We start from the raw sequence: 11134 nt of genomic DNA, 5'->3' as shown, positions 1-11134 counted from the left end.
GTCATTTTAGAGAATATGCAAATAATATAGTTTACGCTTTATGAGTGGTAAATGTCATTTTAGAGGATATGCAAAGATATACAGGAATATAGAGGGGGACCCTAAAGAAGCCCCTGAATAAGAGAAGACGAATTCAGTAGGAAATGTTGCCAAGGAAAAGGGACATTTGGTAAGTATCTGGAAGGAAAAGTAGGGAGTTAGGGAGATGGTGCTGGGAGGCAACTCCTGGCAGAACAGCATATACAAAGGCCTGGGGTATTTTTTTTTTAAATGGCCCATTTGGGAGCACCTCAGGTTGGTGGGTGGTATGCCAAGCAAAGGATGTGTGGTAGAACGAAAGGCTGGAGATGTAAGGGCAGAGTTTTTTAAGTCTTGTGGGTTAGACCATTTATTTTGAACTTATCCTAAAGACACTGGAGACCCCTTCTACTTGCCCTGACAAGTAGCAATGGTCAGGGCTGAAATAATTTTTATTTTTTACTGAAATAATTGATAACTAGTATGGAGGCTGGATTGTAGAAAAGCAGATAAACTAGTTAGGCTGTAGTATAGTACTGAAGAGAAATAATTTACACTGAGGGGTAGGAAAAACATGTTGGATTTGAGAGGCATTTACGAGGTAAGATGGATTTACTGTGGGAGTTTTAAAGGAAGATTTCATGAAATTTCAGGTTTCTGCTTAAGTGGCTGGGTCGCACCATGATCAAGGTACGTTACTGGGACGTAAGGAAGACGAGTTTGAGGGTCATGTTACACGTGAGATGTCTCTGGGCATCCAGGCAGTTGTCTGGTAACAACCAGCCCTGGAGATTTATATATAGACAGATAGACTGTTTGGCGTTCTAGAATGGTTAGGCTAGAACTATTTTTTGGCTGCCACAGATAGCAAGGTGATTGAAGCCATACATGTGGATGCAGTTATATAGAGTGGGCTTATAATGCAAGGTGTTCAACATATGAGAGCCCATGAGCCAACCTTTTTAGAACTGTATGTGTATACCTGCACATGTGGCTATTTCCCTGAGTCATACTTTCATCAGCCTCAACTGGATCTGAAAACAAAAAACTTAAGCAGTGAGTGAAGAGAGAAGAGGCCAAGGACACAAGCCCTGAAAGGACAGATGGGGAAGCAAGGCCCTCCAAGATGGCTGACAGAGATGCTTGAGAATGACTGAGTATACCTCACAGGGCTCTGGATCCCAGGTGCTGCTCACAGGCAGCAGTGCACACTACGGTAAGACTGGAAGGCCCCTTAGACTATTCAACTCCTTCACTCTGTGAGGTGGGTATGAGGTTGGGAGAATGCTCAGAGTTATTGCAAAAGGAGGACTAAAAACTGTTCTTAACCCTGTACCCTCATGAACTGAGAGAGGCATAAAGAGGAGGACATTCTGGGAGAGGCTTCATGGCATGTATAGGGTGAGGGTAGTGCTCTATTCCTTACAAAGTGGTGTGCTCCAGTCAGGAATCTACTCCTAGTTCTCTCACTTAGTCTTCAGAAGGTGTTAGCCTGTATTTACTGATGGAAAAAAATGTGGCTCAAAGGTCACTTGTCCAAACTCAAAAGTTAAGATAGTAGTAAAACATGATCCAAAATTGGGCTTTCTGATCCCAGCACTGTATGGAATAGGAGTCATGCATGCCTATAATCCCAGCATTTCAGAAGGCCAAGGCGGGAGGAACGCTTGAGCCCAGAAGTTCAAGATCGGCCTGGGTAACGTGGTAAAACCCCATCTCTACAAAAAATAGAAAAGATTAGCCGAAGTGTGGTGGCACACACCTATAGTCCCAGCTACTCAGGAGGCTGAAGCAGGAGGATTGCTTAAGCCCAGGTCGAGACTGCAGTGAGCCATGATCGCGCCACTGCACTTCTAGCCTGAGCGACAGGGCAAGACCCTGTCTCAAAACAAACAAACAAACAAACAACAAAAAGGGTCCTCAAGTAATCTGGTCTTCCTCCCCTCTTCACCAAAGGGTTAACTGACTCATTCAAGACCATAAAGGAAAAAGAACTGGATTTCTTTATGTCCTTCTCTGAGGACAGATCCTTTTGTTATAGCTGGGAAACATTAATGACTGAATTACTCTTCAAATGTAACAGATGATTATTTTATTTTATTTATTTATTTTTAGGTGGAGTCTTGCTCTGTCATCCAGGCTGGAGTGCAATGGCCTGACCTCGGCTCACTGCAACCTGACTCCTGGGTTCAAGCAATTCTCTGCCGCAGCCTCCTGAGTAGCTGGGATTACAGGCCCCTGCCACCATGCCTGGCTACTTCTTGTGTTTTTAGTAGAGACGGGGTTTCACCATCTTGGCCAGGCTGGTCTTGAACTCCTGACCTCGTGATCCACCTGCCTCAGCCTCCCAAAGTTCTGAGATTACAGGCATGAGCCACCACGCCCAGCCTAACAGATGATATTTTATTTTATTTATACATTTTTTTGAGACAGAGTCTCACTCTGTCATCCAGCCTGGAGTGCAGTGGCGTGATCTCAGCTCACTGCAACCTCTGCCTCGCAGATTCAAGCAATTCTCATGCCCCAGCCTCCTGAGTAGCTGGGACTACAGGTGTTCACTATCAAACCCAGCTGATTTTTGCTTTTTCAGTAGAGACAGGGTTTCACCATGTTGGCCAGGCTGGTCTCGAACTCCTGACCTCAGGTGATCCGCCCACCTCAGCCTCCCAAAATGCTAGGATTATAGGTGTGAGCCACTGAGCCTGGCCAACAGATGGTATTTTAAAACTCACTGGAGCCTAAATGTGTTTTAGTCAGAACCCTCCTTGCACTTAAATAATTTAAATACAGAGTAATGTATTATTAGAGTAACAATTTATTAGCAGATAAAATAAATGAAACCTCTAAATCTCAACACACATACAGGATCTTACATAATAAACAGCATAAAACATAACCTTCTAGAAGAAAAGTATCTGCTATTAACCAACTCCCCCTTCTTTCCAGTAGGCTGCAATATGTTCATAACTCATCCTCATCCCCTAAGAGGGTTAAGCAATGATTTACATGGAATTACATCAAGGCACTTGCTTTAATTAAAAAATACAGTATAAAACATGTTCCTAAAAGTCATCAACCTTGAATAATTAAAGAAAAAACAGGCAGTATACTTTTTTGGTGAACAGACAAGACTGAGAATTTAAGTTCATTCACCTGTCACCCTGATATTGTCTTGGTTTGTATACAAAGTTGCAAAGAAGACAAAAAAAAGTAGTCTATTACATAGATCGGTATGTTCATATACACTCATTTCTGAGAAACAGAAGCCATGGCAACAACAGGACTCAAATCATAATTTTCCAACTGATTTGTGTTGAAAAGGCAAGGGCTGTTTGATCCCATGTATCTTATTATTTTAGGGATGGCGCATGAGACAAGGGAAAAGAACATCTCCAAAATAAGTTGATTAAAGTTTCAGTTGAAAGACCTTTTTGGCTTAAGCTGCTTATCTACAGACTTACAAACATAGTATCTACAATAAAGGCGTTTTAGTGTCCTTCATTATTCTAGTTTTTAGACTTCAGTCCATTCTTTTCCAATTTTATAACACTAAGATAAAAAACACACACCAGAGAATCCACTATTTACTATAATGCTTATTTTACTTTTTGTGTTTCACATGTTTACTTTAAAATTTCAGTTGCAAAACTTTTTTTTTAAGTCTTTATCAGGATAAAAATTACCTTATAAAAATAAATCTCCCCACCTCCAACATCTAAATTCTGCATCCCTGAAAGTTACTAAAAGTTTTTAAACCTTAAAAATTTACCTTTAACATATTTCAACAGTATTTTAATACATGGACTATAGTAACAAACCAGCTGGTATATTATTTTATCCTTTTCCATTATAATTTTCATTCTTGTAATTAGCACCCAAGTTAATGATTCCATTCAGGATTATCTAAACTGTTTTTACAAAACAAAAAAAAAAACAAAAAAAAAAACAAAAAAAACAAAAAAACTCCACAAATTAGGAGCCTAACAGCTTTCTATTTTTTTAATTTAAAAAACTGATTCTTTTTAAATTTTTTTTTTTTTTTTTTTTTTTAGGCTCAAGGAAATTTCACTGCCAGTGAAATTTCACTCTTAATGCCACTCAATGATCTAACAGCTTCCTAAATCCAACTTCATTCTTTTTGCAGTTTAAGCCCAGTTTCAAATAAGGCATCACTAGAATGGATAAAGAAAACACTGAGATGGGGGAGAGACACATTAAAAAGCAGAAAAACTAAGCGAAATCTAAATCCTGTCAATTGGATGTTTACCATTTCCAGTGAAATCTTTCCCTGAATAGACCAGGGACATCACTGCCTCCTGCTCAGATCTCAGTCAAAGCTTCAACATGCTCCACAAAGCACCTCCCTAAGTACCCCAGTGCGTTCCCTGGGAGAGTTACTACACAGTCCATCTACTGGATTTAGTACCATAGTCCCAGCACTTGGCCCAGGATCCTAGACTGCTGGCTAGGTCCTCAGAGGTATCTGAAGTAATGTCTACATTGATACAAAGAAACCTATGGCTCATCTGTAACAAAACATAGAGAAACACAATTCATTAAGAACAATAAGGATCACAGAACTCCAAATGGATCGTTACAACTTCAAGACTCAATTTAAGTTACCAAGAAATGCACTGTAGCCCTTTTCTCACTTTTATATTCAGATCAGGGCTAACCCTAACATGTTCTTAAATGACCAATTACTAAGGAAATACCACAGCAGATAATTGCTGTTCTTGTTAAAACGTACTAGCCATTAGCATTAAAATAGTCTAATGAACTCGTCTAACACCTGGACACATTTTTAAAGTTCATCATTTACCATATATAAATTTGACAACAATTTTGACTTGCAATGTCTGCTGTTGTTCAAAAGCAAAGTCAGACTATCTAAATCTTGTTTTCTTTTGATCCTACTTAAAAAAAAAAATTAGACATCTGTCAGTTTTATTCCATCAGAGGCACAGATAGTACTACAGTCACTCAGTTTAGAAGAAAGACACCATGCTCCAGAGTAGGTCAACCCAGGCTACCATGAGCTCCTCAGCCCTTTCAGCTTTGGTGAATCTGTGACCCTGTGACGCTCCCCTTCTAGAAAGAGAAATTTGCTCTATAAAGAGACCTTGTTCTCAGAGGTATGGCTCCTAATCCTTGTCTCCCTATTATTGTGTGGGGGCTAACCGGGGATTGGATCCTATTCAACTGGGTTCCTCTCTTTTCTGCCTCCACTGGTCAGATAATAGTCTTTTCAGTGGTCTATTCTCTTCACTCCTCTACAATGTTTTCCTTAGTCTACCTGTGCACTGGCACACTCCAACCCTCTGGGTGTAACAAATTTAAAAATATATAAGGCTGTAAGAGTTCTAACCATCGAGAGTATACCACACTACATTTCAATTAAATGGTAACCATTTTATGATATTCAGAATTTTGTATATGTCAGTAATCATTGAGAAAATGCTTCATTTAGACTCTAAAGTTTAGAGTAAGCAAGATATTTTTGTATCAATATAGTATTTAAAATAACGCCTAATGAACTAAAATCCTAGCCTTTGGTCAAGAGAGCAAATGAAAACATTTTTTGTTTGAGACGGAGTCTCGCTCTGTCACCCAGGCTGGAGTGCAGTGACACAGTCTTGACTTACTGCAACCTCTGCCTCCCGGGTTCAAGTGATTCTCCTGCCTCAGCCGACTGAGTAGCTGGGACTACAGGCACGTGCCACCACGCCCTGCTAATTTTTTGTATTTTTAGTAGAGACGGGGTTTCCCAGTGTTAGCCAAGATGGTCTCGAACTCCTGACTTCAGGTGATCCACCCACCTCAGCCTCCCAGCGTACTGGGATCACAGGCATCAGTCACTGTGCCTGGCCGAAAACAGTTTTTTTATTGGCAAATTAGGCTTTGGTTCCAGGTTTGATTCCTCTGAATATCAGCAACCAAAACATTTTTAACAATATCCAAATATAGGCAACCTCAACCCAAGTAGAGAGGATGAAATGTAAATTCTAGTGACATCTTAAATGTTTCTACAAATGGCTACCAAAAGCAGAATCTCTTGTTTGTCTGGATGGATGGGACAAGTACAAACCAGAACATAATTCAAGGATTCGCTAACTGCATACATAACGTTCCAGAACTGTTTACATCCACATATAGACAGAAATTGCTGGTAAAGGTCAAATCCTGTTATCCCTCCTTCTGAGGGATTTTCCAAAGTCTGGCTGGAATTATATTTTTTGCTGTGTTGGTGTTGGCTAATTATAACGTCTTAAGCATGTATTCATTACTCTGTTACAGGGTATTAGACACCTTTAATAGTCTCAACTTAAGCCTGCCTTGGGAGAAGGGCAAGAGAGATTAAAAACAAGTAACTTGGCCAACTGCAGTGGCTCACACCTGTAATCCCAACACTCTGGGAGGCTGAGGCTGAAGGATTGCTTGAGCCTAAAGTCTGAGACCAGCCAGGGCAATACAGTGAGACCCCATCTCTAGAAAAAATTTAAAAAATTAGCAGTGTGTGTTGATTCATACCTATGGTTAAGATACTCAGGAGGCCAAAGTGGAAGGATCACTTGAGCCCAGGAGTTGGAAGCTTCAGTGAGCTATGATCACACTGCACTCTGGCCTGGATGACTGTCTCTTAAAAAAGAAAAAAGGAAAAAAATAAAGACTGACCAAGATACTGTGATTTTACTGCTATTATTCATAAGGCTGGATAGAAAGGGCAAATACTGGCTAAAAACAAACAAGCACAAATACAAGCAGCAATTAACATTTCTAGAATTCCAGACCCCAGTTCTAAAAGGATGTCAAAATTCAGGAAGTCTACATTTAATTATAACGTGAATCACCTATAAGACAGAAATCTAGACTTTCTACTGAGCAACTGCTTTGTTGTGATAATGGAAAGGTATTTTCCATGTCACCAAATGGGAGAGCTCTACCAACAGAAAAGCAACACTGGCAGCTTATGGAGCTAACAATAAAGCTAAGTTACATATATCTATACAGGATAATAGAGATATAAAATATATATGCATTTTAAACATACATATTAAACATGTACATACTTAATATATGTCTAAAAGCATCCCACTCCAACAGATGCCCTACACATAGGATTTGCTTCTCATAAATGTTTAAAATTGTTTAGAATCTGGGAACAGATTGAAAAATGATTTTGTGCTTTTGTAGTTTGCTTTTTTTTTTTTTTTTTTTTAAAAAGAGGGCTGTTTCATAAATTAGTTCCCTATTCCTAACTTTGGAGAGCCTGGTTTTTTCTTACCTTTCAAGGTCCAAATATAAAACTATAAACTTTCAATGTTGGACATTCTTGCTTTTTGAAAGGAAATTATTCAATTCATGACCTGTAGGCCAGCTATCATGAGTAATACACCCATGGCACTTGGGTTTCATGAATGTGATCCTTCTAAATCCTCCTGCATAATAGCTTTAGGTGACTTGAAGAGTTAAAAGCTGTCATTGTCATCAATATTTACTGTACATCGAACTCATTTAAAATGCTGTTAGAAATTGCTGACTGACAAGATTGTCACTGACAAAATTACCAGTTTAGGAAAGATTCTGTGGGAAACAAACTAGAATAATTGAAAGCTAAAACAGAGCTTAATGGTAGAGAAATTCTCAGAAACAAGGACGGACAGAGATCACAGAAAAGACAAGGAAGGACTCCTATTGTTTTTCTGATTTTGAAGAGCTCTTTGTGCTTACCTATTTATCCTAAACAGAAAGGCATGACTAAAAATTTCCAGTGTATTACAAAGGGTATTCTGTCTAATGTCAGGCTGGCTCTCAGGATGTTACAAACCTGCCCAGGTGTTAGACTTCTGATGAGACTGTGCCTTAAGGACAGGAATGGCACTTTCCTACTAAAAACTACTGCCATCTGGGGAGCAAAGACTGGGAATAGAGAACTACAAGAACAAACCTGTCTAGTTATGACTTTGTGATCCAGAAGCCTCTTGACCTATTGGTACTACAGCAGGTGCAACATTCTTTTCCTCTCTCTCCACTGAGCCACATAAAGAAGTCTACAGCACTTCCAATGCAAATCCCAACTTCACTGCTTCATCTCTTGGAGAATGAAGAATCCAAATGTATAACCCCTAAAACAGGATAGTAATTAAGTTTTGGAGCTACTTTACAGTTCAATTCAGTACATACTTATTGCATTCCAAGAACACTTCATATCTGCAAGAAAACCTGAAACCATATTTTCTTCTTTTTGACCCTGTCCAGCTACAAGCTCTGCTGCAGTGTGTATATACAAATGCCATTAGCTTCAAAGGAGGAATAATATCTAGCCACTTGGTTAAAATTTCAAGTGTGCAAAATTTTCCACTGTGGAACTGGGAAATGTTGGACACTTGAAATCTTAACCTATTGGCTAGACATTCCTCTATCTACTTTCTCAATTAAACAACACTAAGACTCAGACCATTGGGAACACATATTCCTTTCTGATTTTTAGATACTTCTGCAAAAGCCATCGCTTCATACACACTATAGAAGAGAAGGTTTTCTTCTTCCTTTTTGCAATATTCTCCCTTGGTTAGGGAATCCCTCACAGACGGATTGCACTGAGCCAGCAGAACCTGGATTCCAATGGCTTCATAATCTCTGCGAACTTCTTTTAGTGTGTGGATCCCTGCTGTATCTAAAAATTGAATTGCACTGCAGTCAATCACTATAGTATGCAGCTCCAAGGGATCATGGGAAAGTTGCACTGACATTTCATCCTGGATTCCACCAGGAGTCACCACTTCCTCTTTGATCTTTCTCTTTGCTGCCTTCTTCCAAGCCACCTTTATTAAGATTGGGTTGACAGTTTGTTTGTATAAAGCAGATTTAAAACATTCTTTGTTTATGTAATAGAGAGGGGCTACAAAGCGGAAAATCTTGATGCCTGGCTTAGTCTGAAGGTTCTTATAAGCAGATACGGATTCAAAGACCTCAGACTCTTCCACCAAGCCAAGCAACGAACTCTTTGGCTTCTGAGTGCGGAGGATGACACAAAACATAGAAAAACAAACCCCAACAAGTAGGCCTATTTCAGTACTTAGCAGTGCAGAGGAGAGCATAGTAACGAACCAGATAACTGTATCCATTCTACTAATATTCCACATTTTGGGTAGATCCCTAAATTTACGAAGGGCTCCCCGTAGATTTACAATTGTGATCACAGCAAGGACACTTTTTTGAAGGGAATAGAATAAAGGAGCTATTACTAGGAGGACCAACAAAAGAACCAGGGCTGTTACCACACCAGAAAGCTGAGTTTGGCAGCCTGTTGATTCTTTAACTAATGTCTTTGCCAGAGCTGCACTAGTAGTAAAACAGTGGAAGAAGGAAGGGATGATATTACAAAAGCCAATGGCATACATTTCCTGGTTTGCTCTGACCGTGTAACCATGTTTCTTGGCAAACATCTCAGAAAGTGATACAGTGATAGCAAAACCAATGATGGAAATAGCTATTGCATCTACAGCCACATTAGGAATTAGGTTCCATTCTGGTACTTTGGGTGGCATAAACCCAGTGGGAATATGTCCAGCAATACTAGAATTATAATTCTCATGTAGTTTTCCAAAATGAGAGGCTAATGTGGCTGCCACAACAACAACAAGTTCAATAGGAATCGGTGCCTTAAGCTTGGACTTGAAGTGTTCATTGAGTTCTTTGGTTGGCAAAAGAACCAAAAGGCACAAAAGGCTGGTGATAAGATCACAGAGATTGGTCTTATGGATGTTTCTGAAGACATGTATCCAGGTAGTGATGAGTGAGCCCACACCATTACTCCGAGGAAGGTTGAGCCCAAGGAGATATTTGGCCTGAGATGTAAGAATAGTGAAGGAGGCACCAGTGACAAATCCACTCAGCAAGGCATCTGAGAGGTAGACAGAAACAAAACCCACTTGAAAGAGGCCCATCGCTACCTGGAAGGAAGGATATAGAAATGTTAAATATAAATGGAAAAGAACTTTTAAAGTTTGTATTATCCTGATATTTCTTGCATGCAGACATATCATCAGAGCATCACAGAATGTCAGTGCTAGAATAAACACAATCATACATCAATCTTCTCATTTTACAAATACGAAAATTATGTTTAAAGGGCTAAGCAACTTGCCCAAGGTCACATTGTTACTTATTAGCCCAGGTGAGACAGGAACTTTAGATTTCTGTCTTTTCATACAATGTTTCTTAAACTTGAAAAGGTTCAGACCTCTTTTATTTTTATTTTTCATTTTTCCCATCACAAAGAACAGACTTCTTTTAAAAGAAAAATATTCTCAAGGACCCACAAGAAAACTTCAAATTGGAAAAAATTCTTCTAGTTAAGAAACCATGTATTTTCCTTAAATTACAAATCACTACTGTAAAAGTGAAGTCTTACTGCTTTCTTAGCCCCTTGGCTAAGAGCAAGTGTACAAGTGAAAGTTTTAATTGGTAAAACAAAAAACCAGATTTACATCAAAATAGAATCACACTTTAGAAATTATTGTAGAATTATCTTTAACCTCATACTAAGAAATCATTCTCACACAGTATATATGTACTTATGCCACACTGTCTCCCATATTAATAAAAATTCTAAAATTTTAGTTCTTTATATTCTCCTCCATCTAATAAGTTTTCAGAATTGTTATGCCTTCCTCCTTCTTGGTAAGACATACTAACAAAAAGGCAAAAGTTGGCTGGGCGTGATGGCTCATGCCTGTAATCCCAGCATTGGGGTAGGCAGTATTGGGAGGATCACTTGAGCCCAGGAGTTTGAGACCAACCTAGGTTGGTCATAGAGAGACCCTGTCTCTTTATAAATAAATGAGTAAATAATAAATAAGTAGACTCTGAGAAGCACAGCTCTTCTTCACACCATCTTCACTCTCCCTCCCCACTCACCTGATCTCCAACTAAAGTGAGCTACTCTTCCCCTCCCCTTGTTGGTTTGAAATGCCTGCATTAGAGAAGGTTTAATCCTGGCACTGACCTGACGCCAAAGCCAGGGTGAAGCGGCGCACGAAAAACGAAAGCGTTTCAATGATGTTTGAAACGGTTAAACACCCACCTGATAACTGAAACGAAGTGTCACCAA

General features: G+C 39.4%; 1 protein-coding gene across 2 annotated transcripts in view; it reads right to left on the bottom strand.

Moving 5' to 3' along the window:
- Window positions 1-2815: 2815 nt before the first annotated feature.
- SLC26A2 (solute carrier family 26 member 2) overlaps window positions 2816-11134 on the bottom strand; it is a 34514-nt gene continuing 26195 nt past the window's right edge. The window contains exon 3 of one of the 2 annotated variants that reach the window (XM_009209373.4): window positions 2816-9974. In XM_009209373.4, the coding sequence (XP_009207637.2) occupies window positions 8454-9974 (1521 nt within the window). In that variant the 3' untranslated portion in view covers window positions 2816-8453. The remainder of the gene's footprint in view (window positions 9975-11134) is intronic. The other variant, XM_003900357.5, reaches the window with a different exon arrangement.

Source organism: Papio anubis, chromosome 5, assembly GCF_008728515.1.
Source record: "Papio anubis isolate 15944 chromosome 5, Panubis1.0, whole genome shotgun sequence".
NCBI classification, from domain to species: domain Eukaryota; kingdom Metazoa; phylum Chordata; class Mammalia; order Primates; family Cercopithecidae; genus Papio; species Papio anubis.
This window is presented reverse-complemented; position numbering and strand designations above follow the sequence as displayed.